The 18,120-nt window shown below is 31.1% G+C and overlaps 2 protein-coding genes and 1 long non-coding RNA gene across 4 annotated transcripts; 2 read left to right on the top strand and 1 right to left on the bottom strand.

The window, feature by feature from the left end:
* Positions 1–1,484: 1,484 nt before the first annotated feature.
* Positions 1,485–4,280, top strand: LOC130448694 (cAMP-dependent protein kinase catalytic subunit alpha-like). Its single transcript, XM_056786169.1, has 4 exons — positions 1,485–1,791; positions 2,296–2,583; positions 3,680–3,920; positions 4,058–4,280. The coding sequence occupies exons 1-4, from the start codon at positions 1,485–1,487 to the stop codon at positions 4,278–4,280; spliced, it is 1,059 nt and encodes a 352-aa protein (XP_056642147.1).
* A 3,267-nt stretch (positions 4,281–7,547) lies between these two features.
* On the top strand, positions 7,548–12,930 carry LOC130448811 (leucine-rich repeat-containing protein 40). Of its 2 annotated transcripts, none has more exons than XM_056786341.1 (3): positions 7,548–7,859; positions 12,203–12,514; positions 12,663–12,930. In XM_056786341.1, the coding sequence occupies exons 1-3, from the start codon at positions 7,700–7,702 to the stop codon at positions 12,824–12,826; spliced, it is 636 nt and encodes a 211-aa protein (XP_056642319.1). In that variant the 5' UTR covers positions 7,548–7,699; the 3' UTR covers positions 12,827–12,930. The 2 variants fall into 2 exon arrangements, with proteins under 2 accessions (XP_056642319.1, XP_056642320.1); XM_056786342.1 differs by lacking the exon at positions 7,548–7,859 and adding an exon at positions 10,015–11,063.
* Positions 12,931–16,535: 3,605 nt separating this feature from the next.
* On the bottom strand, positions 16,536–18,003 carry LOC130448767 (uncharacterized). Its single transcript, XR_008910376.1, has 3 exons — positions 17,215–18,003; positions 16,913–17,056; positions 16,536–16,840 (listed from the first exon to the last, which is right to left on the bottom strand). It is a non-coding gene; the product is annotated as an uncharacterized LOC130448767 (long non-coding RNA).
* Between the last annotated feature and the right edge of the window lie 117 nt (positions 18,004–18,120).

The following is an 18,120-nucleotide window of genomic DNA, read 5'->3' as shown; positions in this document are numbered from 1 at the left end:
TAATTGTATGAAACAAACAAGGGTCACGTTCACAAATATCATGCCTAGAAAGAAAACTGACTGACTTTATATTGAGTATTTTGTTAAGGAAAATTTATTAGGCCATTTTTTAATGTCAGTTTTGTGTGTATTTTCCTTGATTCTTTTCAAGATGCTTTCCAAGAAAATTTTATAATTTGAAATTATACATCATTTAGGTATAAAACAAATTGTTGAATATTTCAGGGTAAACAAACACGTCAAACGATTGAAACTCCACTTTGTATCTGATTTTAATTTTTTCTTATTCACTTAATTTCCATGATTCCACAATGATAATTTTCGTAATGCGGAAGAAAAGAAAATTAGAAACGCGTGCCATGAAGTATAAATGTGTCTGCATTTACGACCTTGTTCTAACCTAAAAATAGAATCGGAGCTATGAAAAGCAAAACCAGGCGGCCGCGTTTAAAATTTAATATTTATACATCGACGACTGTGTTTATTTCCGAAACCATAATAAATTCGAAGTTTGGACTAAAACTGAAGCCACGTTTCAATAATAAACTTTTACGATTTATCAAAGCAAATCTTCATTTCGAATTTATTGTTGTTTAAAATAAAAACGTAGAATCTAAATTGTTGTTTACGTCGAAAATAAAAAAAAGTTGAACGCAATTAATTATTATTGAAAACAAAGAGTTTTCAATAAATCTTATATTTATAATATTAACTAAAAACGGATCTATGGTCGATCTAGAGTAGAGTTTGAGATTCCAGAAAAACGAAAAGTAGATATAGACTGGTAGTAAAATTGATATGACTTTAGTTCGAAATTGTACAATGAGTAATGTGTAATAGAACCATCAGGAGTTGACCAGAAACTTGGATAGCTTAGAACATAGATGAGCTGACTATGTTCTACCGATATAACTACGGCAAATGCTCTTCCGAGTCCAAGGCAATCCAACCTAGAACACCTAGTTCGTCTGCATACGTTCAGGACGTCAATTTATCGGAACTCATTTCTTTGGAGAAGTGTAAGTCTGTGGTATCAGTTACTAAAGAAAGTTTTTACCCATAGTAGTTCAAGATTAATATGCACAAGCTTCTTCATACGGTGGCACTATTCGAATTAATAAAGTGTAATGGGGTTTATCGTATTAACATAAAAATAAAAGTTAAGGAGTTGATAATGTCTAATAAAAAAATACTGGATGAACGTGAGGGTTATTTAAAAACAAAAGGGCGTGGATTCATATAAAATTGCGATTTTATACGAAGTGTTAATTAGTTACGGTTACCAATAAACTTTTCCTTGCTTCTTTTCTTGCATTTATTTCATGCAATTTTCCGCTCGATTTTCGTTGTTGATTTACGATTATTTCTGCTTCGTTCATTGGTAGCACGGGAAAAAATGTTCCAATTGACACTTCGGTCGGTTAAGCGTCGACGTTTGGCTTATCAAAAGTGTCATTTTGACATAATACGTCGAGAGCAAAATCATGACGGATGAAAAGCTTCAAAAGCATTATTTAACTTTTGAAACGTATTTGAGAAGGAGTAAAAAAGAATTTGAGGCACGCATCGAAGGGGAAATGAAGATTACTGCGCAACTAGAGGATTTCAAATTGATGAAAGTATTGGGAACGGGGTCTTTTGGAAAAGTTATGTTGTGCAAATACAAAGAGGACGATAATATGTATGCTATGAAAATTATGGAAAAAGTTAATATTGTAAGAACGAAACAGGTGGCGCATACTATTTCGGAAATAAGATTTTTAGATGCTTTCAAGTTTCCTTTTATTGTAAGTAAGTAGATATTTCAGTTTTTCTTCGACGATTCTTGCTCTTATTTAAAACTATTCGGATACGTTTATAAGACTCATATATTTGCGACTTAATTTTTGAAAAACTTGAAGAATAAGTTGAAAAAACTGCTTTTCCAGATTAAAATCCACAAATTGATATTGTTTAATACCGCAAATTATAGTTTGTTGTCGCCAAACACTAGACAGGCAAATCTGTAAAAAAATTCTAATATTCCAAATTCCAAAATTTTAATTAATTATTATTGAATGATTTCGCGTTTCAACATTTTTTTGAGCTTCAATTTCCAAAATTTCGAAAATACGTGCCCGTAATTTTGTCAAGAGTTAATAGACTTATTCAGTATTCCAAAACCTCCTAGAATCTATAAAATCAAAACCGCCCAATTTGATTTTAGGTTTTAACTCAAAATCGCCTAATTTGGAAATATCCGGAAATTTCTTGGTATTTTCCATACATTTATTTTAATTTGTTTTGTTATTTTAGGTTTACAACATTTTTTTAAAAATAACGTGTACGTATTTCTCGTAATGCCTTTCATTAATGGCGGCGAAATGTTTTACCATTTACGGTCACTAAAAAAATTCGAAGAACACTTGGCGAAATTTTATACGGCGCAAGTTATTTTATCTTTCGAATATATGCACTACTTGGGTATCGTCTATAGAGATTTAAAACCAGAAAATATACTAATAGATTCGTCGGGGTACCTTAAAATTACGGATTTGGGTTTTTGCAAGAAAATTGATAGCCAGAGGACGTACACACTTTGTGGTAGGATAATACAAGATATTATTGTTAGTTAGTAATTGGTAAACGAAATAACATTTACAGAGAATAAAATTTATTGAAAAATTCTCAGCCTGCAAAATTAAAACTTAAATATATACGAGGGTATATTGAAAAATTCTCAGCCTACTATAGAACGAAACAAAATTTCAGTGTCAAAATATTTTATTAGTCAACATATTCTCCTCTTAATTGGATACATTTATTACCTGTAACGTCTCTAGACCTTTCAAAAAAATTGTTTCTTCTTGCTCTGCAAACCAAACCTCCACAGTTTTTATTACCTCCACGGTGGAAGAAAATTTACGACCTTTTAAACTTTTTTTTAATTGAGGAAAGAGATGATAGTCGGATGGAGCCAAATCTGGTGAATAAGGGAGGTGTTCTAGTAATTCAAACCCTAAATCACGAATTTTTTGTATGAGATTTGTGTGCAGAGGCGTTGTCCTGCAAAAACAAAACACCTCTGGATAGCTTTCCGCGTCTATTCTCTTTAATTTCGTAAATCGTAGAATGGTCAGTGATGTCGAATAGTAATATCCAGTTATCGTTCTATCCTTATCCAAAAAATCAATCACGATTACTCCATGGTAATCCCAAAAAACTGAAGCAACAACTTTTCCAGCAGATTTTTGGGTACGAAACTTCTTAGGTCTTGGAGAACCGGAGTGTCGCTATTCCATCGATTGTCGCTTCGTTTCTGGATCGTAGAAATGTACCCAAGTCACATCAATAGTAACAATTCGGTTTAAGAAATTCACATCTTTTGAAGCTTACAGTCCAATTTTTCACGAAGGACATTGATCACCAAGGGTATTAACCATATCTTCGTAAATGTGCTTACCTCTTAACCCTTTTAAATACAGGTACTTGATGATGGCTCGATAATTTATTGCGTAACTGTGGTTTACTTTTTTGACGTCAAACTTTACACTAACACTTCTACTAAGTTATTGTTCGTTGCTATGGTAACGCAATATTTTGTTTATGCATGGAACCGGTCTAGGCTAAGTATTAGATATCAATACATCCTCGTATAAACTCGAAGACGGATAATTTTTGAATGTTTATTTTTATATAGGTACTCCCGAATATTTAGCCCCCGAAATCATTCTTAGTCAAGGATATAATTATTCAGTGGACTGGTGGTCATTAGGTATATTAATATATGAAATGTGCGCTGGTTTTCCGCCGTTTTTCGCTAAAGATCACATGAAATTGTACGAAAAAATTGTTTCGGGAAAATTTTCTTGTCCCCCACACTTTTCCAGAGCAGCGAAAGATTTAGTTACTAACATTTTACAAGTGGACAGAAGTAAAAGGTAAAATAAGGATATTGAAATATGAAGAAAATAACAGACTTGTTGAGTTTTAGTTAACTCGAATAAATCGCTTTGATATTTCTCAACGTGATTTGTTTTTGAACTAATAGGAACATTTTGAAATTTTTATTATTTAGGTTTGGAGTTATGAAAAGTGGAACGAAAGATATAAAAGGACACGATTGGTTTAAGGGTTTAGATTTTGATATCGTTTTCGCGAAAAAATACAAACCCACATTTATTCCTGTAGTTCAAGGTCAAGGAGATACAAAGTTTTTTGAGCCGTACGGAGATATGGAACTTCGTGAAGCGTCATTTAATGAATACGACGAGGAATTCAAGTCTATGAGCTTAAAATGATTTTTTTGTTTTTAATTATTGAAATTATTTTGTATAAACCCACGTTTATTTATACAAATACATATAATATGTCTTGTACTATTTTAAATAGTTTAGAAATATATTTTTTTTTCTGAAGGAAGTTATTTCTATTTTTATTTAGATGTATCTTGGCATGAAAAATTCCTAATTTTGAAATTTGGAAGTTGACCAAACTTTAAATAGGTATATTATTATACTTTTCGTCTCATGACGAAAATTCTACGTTAAACATTAAAAGTAATAAAGAATATTTTGTAAATAAAACTGAATGAATATTCGATATGTTTCAATCTAAACAAATTAATAAATATAATTATGGAGATTTCGCCAACAGTACACAATATATTAAATAATCTCATTATGGTTAACAAATTCTGGTAACCTGAATAGTCACAATAAAATATTCTGTAGTATATTTCCGTGTAAATAGTAATTATATGCAATTACGAAAATGAAAGGCTCCAATAAATAAATGAGTCAAAAATTTTTATTTCGTTAATCTTCATTAACACATTAGATATGATATAACTAAAACTTGCAAATAAAACTAATAATAAATCCTATGTGAAATACTTTTGTTTGTAAAACGGCTGGACTTGACAAAATACACTCGTCCAATGGGATAAATAAGGTGTTTTTCCGGACCACTGATCCTTCATGGGATTTTTGAGGGCTTCGTTCTTATCCCTATAGTTGTAAATTTAACAACGTTGCCGTAGTTTATAATTTTATAAGGGTGTGACATTGAGATCGTTTCCGCATAAACGAAATAATGCGTTACCATAGTAACGAACAATAACTTATTGGAAGTGTTAGTGTAAAGTTTGACGTCGAAAAAGTAATATAAACCAGAGTTAGGCAATAAATTATCGAGCCATCATCAAGTACCTGTATTTAAAAGGGTTAAGAGGTAAGCAGATTTACGAAGATATGGTTAATACCCTTGGTGATCAATGTCCTTCGTGAAAAATTGGACTGCCAGCTTCAAAAGATGTAAATTTTCCAGTTTCTGTGTCAATTCCCGAAACTATCGATGCAGTTCATGACGTGACACGTTCATCATATAGTTCACGTTAATTTGGACATGGAAAAAATTGCTGCAAAACGCATCCCCAAATGTTTAAATGTTGACCAAAAGCGTTCGATCTGTGCTCGATTTGAAAACGACGTAGACTTCTTAAACCGAATTGTTACTATTGATGTGACTTGGGTACATTTCTACGATCCAGAAACGAAGCGACAATCGATGGAATAGCGACACTCCGGTTCTCCAAGACCTAATAAGTTTCGTGTCCAAAAATCTGCTGGAAAAGTTCTTGTTTCAGTTTTTGCGATTGCCATGGAGTAATCGTGATTGATTTTTTGGATAAGTGTAGAACGATAACTGGATATTACTATTCGACATTACTGACCACTCTACGGGAAAAAATTAAAGAGAAAAGACGTGGAAAGCTATCCAGAGGTGTTTTGTTTTTGCAGGACAACGCCTCTGCACACAAATCTCATACAAAAAATTCGTGATTTAGGATTTGAATTACTAGAACATCTCCCTTATTCACCAGATTTGGCTCCATCCGACTATCATCTCTTTCCTCAATTGAAAAAAAGTTTAAAAGGTCATAAATTTTCTTTCAACGAGGAGGTACTAAAAACTGTGGAGGTTTGGTTTGCAGAACAAGAAAAAAGATTTTTTTTGAAAGGTCTAGAGACGTTGCAGGTAATAAATGTGTCCAATTAAGAGGAGAAAATGTTGAGTAATAAAATATTTTGACACTGAAATTTTATTTCGTTCTATAGTAGGCTGAGAATTTTTCAATATACCCTCGTATATATTCAAGTTTTGAGCGTGTTTCCATTTCCTCGTAAAGTGGGACTAAAAATAGAACTTTTTGGCAAATAACAACAAAGAAAATATATTTTTGTGTATCAAGGGAAATTCCAAAAGTCAAAACTGCGCAATTTGGTATAAAGGTGTAAGGCGATTGCTCGACCTCAATTCAGATTTTCGTGAAGAATGTTTTGGAAAATTGCCAAATCTTATTCTCAGAATATTTATTTACGTCTGTACACGGTCTAAACGATATAACATCGAACAAGACGACTTAGAAACAAGCTATTTTGGAAAAATTTTTCAATAAGCACATAAATACGTTATTTATGCTTTCATTTTATATTAAACAACAAAATTTCCGCTTTTTTTTTTGGTTATCTATATCAACTTAAATAGTTGTTACCGTTTTTTATTGAATCTAAAAGTAATTAAAAATATACTGGCGAGCAAAAAATTGAGGTCACTTCAGAAATCGCGAATCATTTTAGTGTCAATATTGATAAGGATTAGTAGGCAAATTGCTTCCGATGACTATGAGGGAACGTTGCATCCAGAATTGTCAGGGAGTATCTGGATAAGGTAAAAATTAGGCGGTGTGACTGGCTGGCCCACAGCCCAGACATGAATCCCATAGAACATGTCTGGGACGAGTTGGGACGACTGATCCGCAGACACACGCCAGCATCAAGAAAGGCCCAGGAGCTGATAAGATTGCTGTTGCAGGAATGGGATAACATCGACCAGAATGTGATCCGCATCTTAATTCAAAGTATACCGCGCCGACTTCAAGCAAAAGGAGGTAAAACACGTTATTGGGGTCAAGTTTTTTTTTATTTTGTTCCTTCCATATCTTTCCTAACAACAAAATGTTGAATTTCGCCTGAAATGTTAGTTTTTTTGCTTTCTCAGAATAAATAATTAAATCCAAGAAAAAAAATGCATTTTTCTTTAGTATAGAGTGTCACATTCAGCTTACAAAAGCACATGCAACGTTGTACAGTTCGCGAATACGTAAAATTTCAAAGAACATGAAAATTTTAAGGTGACTTCATTTTTTTGCTCGCCAGTGTATAATTAAGGCGTAAATTTACCATTAATATTAATATCAATTGTTGATTTGATTAAAAAATTGTTTATTATCTCCAAAAAGATGTTTTTTGAGTAAATTGGGGTAGTCTGTATTTAATGATTTGTAAAATTATTGAGACATTGTTATCACCTAATTATTTACAAATAAAAATTTGGAAAAACAAGTAAAAAGTCAAAAAATAGACAATTCGGATGTATCAAAACAAAAACACGGGACTTGTTACGACGCACCGGCACATTGCTCTTTTGCGTCTCGACGCATATCACGCTTAATTTTCAGACGCATCGGCTAGCGAGTGGGGAAAGGGGAAAGTATAAACAAAGCCAGTGGAAGAATATAAAAAGCCCGCGTCGCGTCTAATTACAAAACATTTGAATCTAATTGATTGTCAGCAAAAGTGATACCGAAAGTGCATAAAATCGCTCGTCGGTTATCAGTTTGTGATAGTTTTTTTTTTTTATTTCGAAAGAAAAAAAAATGCGTCCACCGTCACAATATCCGCAGGAAATTGCTCAAGAAGCTGAAGGAGAACCGGATCCCAGGCTGGGAGCGATGATGATTTGTACCAGATTGGCCGGAAGGGCCGTAATACGGGTCATCGGACGTTGTAACGATGCTAAAGAAAATGAAAATCTTGGTGAGTGTTGTGAACGAAAAAATCCAGTGATTCATCCGCGTTTAGTGAAATTTATTTATGTGATAACAGGGGTAACAAACAGGACGATTCGTTTTGTGGATATCGATTTAAACAAATTGCAGTAAGGTGGTTTCGATAACAGGAAATTATTCGATATATGTACCAAATACATTTTCAAACCGTGCACGTTTTAATAATATTCTATTTGAACAAAGAACGAACTTTGCGCGTATACATACATTCTATTACGCATGATTTTGATAAAAATTATTCACAACATTTATCTTTATTGTTTTATACTCTATTTTGCACAAAATTTGAAATTTTATCGCAGTCTTATAATAAAAACAAAGCAATTTGATTATATCTTAATTGAATTAGTACAATCTACAATCTACCTACAACTAATACAGTCGAACCTCGGTAAATCGAAGCTATTTTTGATAGTTAGATATTTTTTCCAAGTACTAGCAGATCATTCTAGATGCCTCTAGTGTAGAAATCTTAGGTGATCATGGCTGTTTCAAAAACCAATTTCTAGTCCCTAACCAAGTCCCCTTCGAATGCTGAGGTTTTGTCCGGTAAGCACTGATAATAAAGTCCAGTTTCGTCCCTTTTGTTGGTTCAAAAAATTTTTCACTCCACTGTATACACACATTATCGTCTACACTTGTACTTTCCCCGGTAATTTTTTTGAAAACAATTTCATTCCTTTTCTTAAAGTTCTAAAGTCAGCCATTACTAGCACGGAAATTTGGTTTACCGAGTTCTTTAGCGAATTCTGTTGCTTTTTGCCACTTATCGATAAGTTTTTTTTCAACCCCGGCATTTACAGCTTTAACGACTTTCAGTTTTTCTTCATACGTAGTACGACACAAGACGAAATCTATTGCACAACTGTTAACAGAAACTGGAACAAACTGGAAACAAATGTGAGTGGGGTAGTTACAAGCTTACTTGTTCAAGTTAAACGCTTCATATTTTTTCGACTGGGCTTCGATATGTAGAGGTTTTCCTACAAAAACTTCGTTTTGTAGAAGTGCTTTGTAAGCTGAGGAATCTTGGAAAAATCGGTTTATTAAGGTCTTCTAAACCAATCTTTCGATATGTAGAGGTATAAATAACATAGGAAAGATAGGCAGATTCAAGGGGAATAGAAAAACTTCGGTTTATCATCAATAGTAAAAAAAAAACTGAATGGCTTGACTCTTTTTTATCATACAATAAAAATTTTGTGACGGCTGTTAAAACCATCTCTAGATGCTTCTCTGGTGGTCAAAATAGTGAGTTAGTCATCATTTGCTTTGTTCACAAAAATTCTATGTGGAAATTTCGAGGTTTTTCCGAAAATTTTTATAGAAGTCTGAACACATTTACGTATTTTCTGAATTAAATCTATAATTGGAAATTATATGGAAGTTTTCTTGACTGTAAAAAGACAAAAAAAACTATTTTTAATCTCAATAAAAGTTACTACGAAAAATCGCTGGTAATAATTTTGAGGGCAATATAACAAATGTAAAAATATTTCATAAAACCGTTGGAACTGTGAAAATTGAAATTTATTTTGAGCGAAATTCAATGAGAATTGTAAGGAAATCTACTTAATATTTCATTTATATTCAAGCATATAACATTTTTTAAGATAAAAAAGGCCTAAAATAATTTATTATCTTTGATTACTTTCTTTTTATTTAGTTTCTGTTATCAAGTATATCGATGTTATTAAATTAACGATATGTAAGTGTGCTTATAATTGAAGCTAGTTAGCCTTAGAAAAACCTTAAAAGGAATCGATAAGTAAATGAGAAATCTAAACTATTTATGGTAAAAACAGGAAGGTACCTTGAATTGATGATACATTCGGTCGGTTGTTGAAAGGTTGCTTCTCCTAGAATCCTTGAAATTTCGAACAATGTACCTCTATATCGTTTACAAAATTGGAATAAATATAATTATACAAAATATCAAGAATTTTTCATATCAAATTATTTTAGATGCTTTTAAATCAAAAAGTATTTTCAATTTAATTACTCCGTTACAGGAAAATATTTAAAAATACGTTTTTTCATTTGGCAACGCTCGACCAGCTGTTATATTGCGGCGCAGTAACCCGCGTTTAGAAATAACTTTTTAATTATAGGTAAGATAGTTAAATTTTGACAGCCGCTTCCGTGATCTACAAGTAATTGAACTCTTCATTTAAAATATAAATAATCCAGATCGAAATCCACTAACAGTATTATCATTTTTCTCAAATCTATCAACAGTAAATTAACAGAATAAATTTGTAACTGTTCCATACCATCGATATTAATTACTACATTATTTTTTTTGTTGTCAATCTGTTGAAATAATTTTGTATTTTTATATATGATAGTAGAGAGTTAGTTTCTAGATATTCATTGGCTTTATAGCAAATAACTTAAATAAACAAAGATCGATCCATCTATTTAACTAAAAGTACATATTATCAAATAATTTCTTTAACATTAAACCGATAAAATTAAGGGAAAAACTTCCTTGTTAATTGCAGCGTGACGTTATCCAATTCGCTGATCAACAAAAATTAAAAAAAACATCTGTTAACGTGATACTTTTATTGTTAAAGTATCTATTTTCACAATTTCTCCAACAGATAGATCCACTTTCTTTTTTGTTACTGTGAATTTCCGTTCCCTTTTTAATTGTGTATCTGATAATTACTTCGTTTGTCTATGATTAAAAGGATTCCGGCGTTCCATTATTTGAGTTAAAAACCGCATATTACGTTTAATTTTTTAGATAAAAAACTATTTTTTACGTTATCTTAACTAACTTAATTTAAGATAGGTATTTAAGAAGTAGTAGTAGTTATGTTTTGAATATTTCAATAATTTATCCCGATTTCAACAATTATAACCTAACTTAAGAATAAAATTATACACGCAGAAAAATTTCTGATTAGAACGTGTGAAAATATTTTGTTTTTTATTATTATTGATTATTTTCATTATGCTTCACCACTGCTCGACATAGTACACAGCTTGTTTGAATAAATTTAGAAGTCGCTGTCGTATGTAGACTGTGGCGATTCTATAGATCAAAGTTTTTACGTAACAACCTTCAGTTGACTATTAATAGTTGTTTTACAAAACAAAATGGCTTCCGCTGTAACAAGAGTGATTCATAAATGCGAAGAGGCTACTAATAATCAAAATTTAGGTACGTTCTTTATTATTAAACGGCTTTTATTGCTATTTCAATAACTTTATTTTATATTTATAGTTAAAATATATTTTTTCGAACCCTATTTACGGTTTAATCCTCTTCTTTTTTACTCATCATCATTTCTCAAACTATTTAACACAATTTTTTCGTATTTGAAGAATTAAAAGAGCACGAATTAGAAAATTCGCAAATAGAACTATAAATAACAAATTTCTTCTTGAATTAATTTTCTATTCTGATTACGCAAAACGTCGATCTTGCTCAACAAAACTAATATAATAGGTACTTTTGTATTTTAATCTGATGTAACTAATTAAAATGATGAGAAAGTTACTACCTCCATATGGTTGATAGGATAATAGGTAGGCAACAATAAATTCTGTTTCCTAGTCTTTATGTTTACAAGAGGTAATGAGATCGTTTTAAGATTCATCTTAATTTCAATATTTCAGTTTAATTTCTTCATCTTAAATCACCATACATTTTCTATTGTCCAAAACTTCTAATCTATTATCAGAAGGCAGGAATGTTGTCAGTCGATCTTTTCCTTCGATATGAGCTTGAGAGTTAAATATCTCAGTCCTCGCAGGATGTGTACTAAATAAGATACTTTTCGTTGTTTGATTACCGCAATCAGTTCTCATCGCAATCCAATTTTTCATTTAACGCATGATGTAAAGACTACAAGGTGTGTTCTTCCCGAGGGCTCATTTTCGACTCGTCCTGCGCATCTCTTTGGGAGCGAATTCTCATTGGCTGCTTCTCAGCTGGTGCGCTATAGCACACCTTGTAGTCTTTATATCATGATTTAACATACATCTAAGGTTAGGTTAGTTCAATTATCACAACGAAATTATGATAAAAAAAGTTTGTGTGTGGAAGAAAATAGCTTGGAAGCAAGTCCATCGGCCACAGAATTTTTCAATTATAATGGTTAAAGAAAAATTACTAATTTCATTGGAGTTAAAAAGACAAGCAACGGTAGAGTACTGCAATAGTATTAGCCCCAATTTAAGATATTAGAATGAAAAGAATATCTGATTGTTGATTCGTCAGGTACCTTTGTTAGGAAGGACGTAAACTTTTAATAGCATTAACAAAATTCGTATTATTCATAGAGTTTTTTGTTTCAGATTTATCTGATTGTCAGTTAATGCAAGTACCAGATGCAGTTTACCATTTAATGAGGCATACTGAGTTGAAATCCTGTGATCTCAGCGATAATGTTATCACTAAAATACCACCCAAATTTGCAACAAAGTTCAATCTTATCACAGATCTTAATTTGTCGCACAATCAAGTTTCAAAATTACCTGATGAATGCGTCGGGTTAGGAGAATTGGAGAGAATAGACATTTCTTATAATACTTTTATAGAACTGCCCAGTTGTATCTTTAAAATACCAAAGTTAAGGCACATTAATGCTAGTAATAATAGTATAGTTGGTAAGTAAAAGTTTAAATTTTCTTTTCAATTAAAACATTTTGTTTTATTTCATAATAGACAAGCTGTTCATATTTTCATTTCATGTTTATTTCTGAAATTACCTTAAATATACATATAATAGGTGTAAAATAATTTTCTTTGTTGTAGATTTGGACGTAGATTGTTTGAAAGAAGCTCCTTCATTAGAATCAATAGATCTCACAAACAACCCATTGGCGCCTAGAATATACGATCAATTGTCAAGAGTATCCCATTTACAAATTGTGTTATCCCCACGCGAAAAAGAGGATTGGGAGGATCTCACTATTTAATTTTTCAATATCTTGTGATTTGGTGCTATAGACTGAAAAGTCCAAAAGAAAAACAATAAGTTTGGTTAATGCTTGGCGTAGGGTCGTTTATTAATAAAAAGAAATGAATATTTTAACTTACAAATTTTTCTTTTTTAAAAACAATAAAGAAAGTTAATTAAGCAATGTTCATTTGTCTGATACATAAAAAATAACGACTCTCTCATGTATTTCAACAAGATATTTGTATTTTTATATAAAGGGTATTACGAATAGATGTAGGTAATTTAAAATGAGATTTATACTAATTTCTTTGGTACTTATTCAAAAGTACCCGATGTGTGGATATTTTTTTGTACTGACTTCTTATTAAATTGACATAAATTTCTATACGTTGACAATAATTCTGGTTACCATCTAGTCATATGTTATGTGATAAGGATCATAATGTGTCCTTTGGTATTTAAGCGAATCGGATGTACTTTATACAACTGTCAAATAAAAATGTATATCATAATTACGAGTATTTATTTTTAACTTGACTTCAATATTTTAATCCTTGTTAATAAACTAATATAAACTCAGCTGAAACTGAAATAACCTTTCATATATTATTGTTGTTACTAAACTAATAATTGAGTTTTCTCTTTCATACAAGACTTTCTATGTCAATGTCTCAAATATATTTTTTTCTGGTATTCGTTCGTTTTGTTCGATAATTGGTAGATATAGGAAATAGACAATAATTTGCTGTTTAAATTCAGTGCGCAATTTGTTCATGAAACTTAAATGCTTCAATATATTTTTTTCTCAAAAAAAAAAAAAATAAACCGATGAAGTTGTTTAGAAAATTGAGAATATTTTTCAAGTGACTGATTGGTATTTATACATTCACTTTTCAATTATTTAATTTCTTGTATGAGCTTCTCAGGGTACAATAATTCGTAGGTAGGTAGAAGATAGTTTTTAGGGTTGATATTTCAATATCTTTGGAGGGATTGTTATTCTATTTTTAAAATCTTATGTTTATTTTATGGTCCAAATGTAATATTTACGATCCATATTTTGATAAATTGTGGAACCTTTCAGACCCTTTCTTTATCCTTCAAAGAATTTACTATTTTTTGCTACATTTGTTATACCCAGAATATAAATGTGTTATTGAAAAATAACCCTCTACTACCTACTTTTTATTTGTTCCAAGAATGGATACTGAAATTATTAGATGTCTTCGAAAACCATCCACCCTTTTTTGTTTATTTAAGCAAACTGATATACCTGTTCTAGATGTTTTCTTTTGTAATTAGTATTCTAAATGTAATATCCAAAATTTTGCACTTGATAAAGGCTTTATTTATTACTGCGTAGAAAATGAAACAGAAATTTTGAAACTTGAAATAAATTTAACACTGTATAAATTCTACGTTCTTTCTTTACTTAATAAACATTTTCATGTACCTACCTGTAATCACTAATGAAATTATATATGTATCTAGTGTCCTAAAAAGAAATTAAAATTTTTTGCTATTCATACGTAGATTATCATTAAATTTAATGAACATGGATACTTTAAACTATTGATTGGTGATACTTGGCGTTTTCTAATTTTATTATTAAAGTGATAATTATATCACTTCAATTATTTTGTATGGAACTACACTATATGTAAAATTTTCATATTCAAAAATATAATACAATTTCAGAGTTTGCAAAAATATCAAAAACTATTTTTAGTATACGGGTAGGTCGGTATTTAGTTAAAAGAATTTAATATTTTATGATGGACTTCCTTTTTCTAATTTGAGGGATTGCAACTTTTTTATACTTTTTTTGTTGCCGAAACATAAAATTAACTATTTTCTAGAAACATTACATTCAATGGAACCTTTTTTGATCCTTTTGATCGTTATTTAAGAACGATAACCGCCCTGTCTTTTTTCTATTTTCTAATATTATCGATAAACTTTCGAAAGTAACACAAAATGACAAAAAGTGTTTGCTTTGTCATATATGTTTTTAAAAAGCCCAAAATTAGGCACTTGATTCAGTTTTTCACAACATCATTTTTAGTTCTTTTTATTCTACAAAACATTTTTACAGTGTAGGTGTGTGTAAATCCAATTTTCTCCTCTTAATTCACCCATCGCTATCTGCCGGATAAGATACAAACTTACCTCTCTACTATACAGTGAGTACTGTGAGGGAAGTGTGGTTCGGACATTCTGGCACAGAGGACGCAAGTGTTTTGTAGCGCCTGTCATATCCGCAACCCGTTATACGACTCATAGATAAAATAATAAATTTTATTGAAATGAAACCTCAACCCTTTTATTTATTATATGATTTTACGATTTTGTCGCCGTCTACGGAGCGACGCCGGAAACTATATATTCTCTTTTTCCTGTTTATACAACAACCAGTTCTAAGAATTGTGTGTGATTGGTTGCCTCCCCTTAAGGGTTAGACTAAATCAATTATATACAAATTTGATATTTTTAAAAACAACTATCTAATCACATTAGAAGAAGTAAAGTATCGAAAAAAAACACGTAGTTACATGTATTTTCTCATGGAGATTCCGAAAATCACATTAGTTTTTAAATTTGGGCAATGGTTTTCGTGAAAATTCAATTTTCTCTTCTTGTTTCACCCACCGCCATCTGCCCGATGAGCCACAAACTTTCCTCTCTACTATACAGTGAGAACTGTGATGAGAGTGTGGTTCGGACATTCTGGCACAGAGGACGCAAGTGTTTTGTAGCGCCTGTCATATCCGCAACCCGTTATACGACTCATAGATAAAATAACAAATTTTATTGAAATAAAACCACAATCTTTTTACTTTTCCTATGATTTTACGATTTTGTCGCCGTCTACGGAGCGACGCCGGAAACTATTAATAGTCTTCGTGTTATTCGACAACCGGTTCTGAATATTCTGTATGATTGGTTGCCTCTCCTTAAGGGTGATACTAAATCAATCATATACAAATTTAATATTTTTAAAAACAACTATCTAATCACATCAGAAAAAAGAAAGTATCCAAAAAACACTTAGAATCATGCATTTTCTCATGGAGATTCCGAAAATCACATCAGTTTTCGAATTTGAGCAACGGTTTTCGTGAAAACCCAATTTTCACGATTATTCTCCACTTTTCCCCCCTTAATGATTTTTTTTCGGAGAACCTAACTTTTCTAGGATCTTCATATCAAAATACCCCCTCGTGGAAAATTCTAGCGAAATCGGGGACAAAAGATCTTTTTGTCATTTTTATTTCTTTGAAAATTTAAGCTATCAGTTTCTCCGAAAAAAAAAAATCATTAAGAGGGGAAAAGTGGAGAAAAGTCGCGAAAATTTGATTTTTATGGAAGTTGTTGCTCATGGAGATTCCGAAAATCACATCAGTTTTCGAATTTGGGCAATGGTTTTCGTGAAAATTAAATTTTTTTCTCTTGATTCACCCACCGCCATCTGTCCAATAAGACACAAACTTCCCTCTCTACTATATAGTGATAACCGTGGTTCGGACATTCTCGCACAGAGGACTGACGTATTTTGTAGCGCCTGTCATATCCGCAACCCGTTATACGACTCATAGATAAAATAACAACCAGTTCTAAGCACTGTGTATGACTGGTTACCTCTTTTTAAGGGTGATACTAAATCAATTATATACAAATTTGATATTTAAAAAAAAACACATCAGAAAAAGGAAAGTATCGAAAAAACAATTGGTATCATGCATTTTCTCATGGAGATTCCTACAATTACACATTTTCTTGTTTAATTTTTACTGAAAGTGTTTTTGTAGCGCCTGTCATATCCGCAACCAGTTATACGACTCGCTTTTGATTCTCAATTCCCGATCACAAGGTTCACATTTTCCATTTGGAGATCTAATTGTATGGCATCTTTGAAATTGACATAGCTTAATCCTTTTCCCATACTGGTACGAGGGTCTCTGGCAATTCTAACAGCTGATTCTATCAAACTACAAGGTTCCCATAACTGCTCTTCTTCAGCTCCTTAAATCTCAAATGAATAATAAATATAATTAATACTTATTGAATATTCAAAAATATGTATGACATTAAAAAAACTTACAGAAATTCAAATTTCCAACAAATATTGCCAGAGCACTCATTATTTTTTGTAGTAGATCCACACCAACGAACATACAAATACTTTTCTTTGAAAACATTACAATTTTGTTGTACCGCATTATGAGCATCTTCTTGTTTGACAAATCTGTAAAAAATGCCAATACTAATGAGAAAATATTAGAGCAATCAATAATAAAATTTAATATGAATTTCCATTAGTTACCTATGTTGAATCTGTTAATTAATAAATTTAGATAGCATTTGAAAAAATATAATATATATGATTTGGAAATTAAATATTACCTTATAAAACAAAAGATAGATACACACTCTTTAGATCAGGATGAAATTCTTTTTTGATGGCAGCCACTTTTTGGGTATTTTTGGATCACAACAGGTTACCTTTAAACCTTAATGTTTCCTCAATTGGTCCATATTTATATTTTTAAAACACTTTTGATATTTTTCTTTTTTAAAATTTATAGAAACATTTCACTATCAACTATACTATTTACAACACTGTTTGTTAATAATTTATCTTTCTTTGCCTTCATTACTTTCAGACTTTTCTTTACCTTATTTTTTTTGGACTTGGTTCTGTAGTATCCTTATCCTTATTTAATTGTTCTTTTTCACCATCAACGTGCTGCAATCCATCATTTGATACTTTTTTTTATTTTTCATTTTATTATAAATTATTGATGAAATATTATCTACATTCTCTCCTTGTTGATTATCACTCATACTATTTTTTTCTTTGCGTTTTTTGTTCCCCTTTTGTTTTCAAAATAGATTCCGAGCTACTCATTTCATTATCGTGTTAATTCATATTATTTTTACTAGTTGATAAAGATTTTTTTCTTCAGATTAGTGTTTCCTCTCTGGTTTACTTGTTGTTTGATATCCAACTTTCTACCCTTACCTTGTTTCTTTTCGTTTAGTTTGACTGAAATTCTCCTGACTTTAATTTTATCATCAACGTTATTAAATCAGCTATATTTCCTACAATATAATCCATCACAAAATATGTAATTATTTTGAGTTTACACAAGAGAAAATATAAACAGAGAGAGCTTAACTTTTTGAACTATGCAATTCTTCTTTTTTCTTCAATATTAAATTCTTCTTTTTCGATCGGATATATAGTCTTCTTTTTTATTTAAATAAAATATTGGTTAGATGTTCATCTCTTAAATATTAATTAACCTC

The sequence above is a fragment of the Diorhabda sublineata genome, chromosome 9 (assembly GCF_026230105.1).
Source record: "Diorhabda sublineata isolate icDioSubl1.1 chromosome 9, icDioSubl1.1, whole genome shotgun sequence".
In the NCBI taxonomy this organism is placed as follows: Eukaryota; Metazoa; Arthropoda; class Insecta; order Coleoptera; family Chrysomelidae; genus Diorhabda; species Diorhabda sublineata.
The sequence above is the reverse complement of the archived record's forward strand: the minus strand, read 5'-3'. Positions and strand labels throughout refer to the sequence as shown.

Excerpts from the sequence above, each read along its gene's own strand:
- LOC130448694 (XM_056786169.1), top strand. The coding sequence starts at position 1,485 with ATGACGGATGAAAAGCTTCAAAAGCATTATTTAACTTTTGAAACGTAT. Across the intron at positions 1,792-2,295 it reads CAAGTTTCCTTTTATTGTAA|GTTTACAACATTTTTTTAAA; the intron begins GTAAGTAGATAT and ends TTGTTATTTTAG. Across the intron at positions 3,921-4,057 it reads CAAGTGGACAGAAGTAAAAG|GTTTGGAGTTATGAAAAGTG; the intron begins GTAAAATAAGGA and ends TTTATTATTTAG.
- LOC130448811 (XM_056786341.1), top strand. The coding sequence starts at position 7,700 with ATGCGTCCACCGTCACAATATCCGCAGGAAATTGCTCAAGAAGCTGAA. Across the intron at positions 7,860-12,202 it reads TAAAGAAAATGAAAATCTTG|ATTTATCTGATTGTCAGTTA; the intron begins GTGAGTGTTGTG and ends TTTTTGTTTCAG. Across the intron at positions 12,515-12,662 it reads TAGTAATAATAGTATAGTTG|ATTTGGACGTAGATTGTTTG; the intron begins GTAAGTAAAAGT and ends TCTTTGTTGTAG.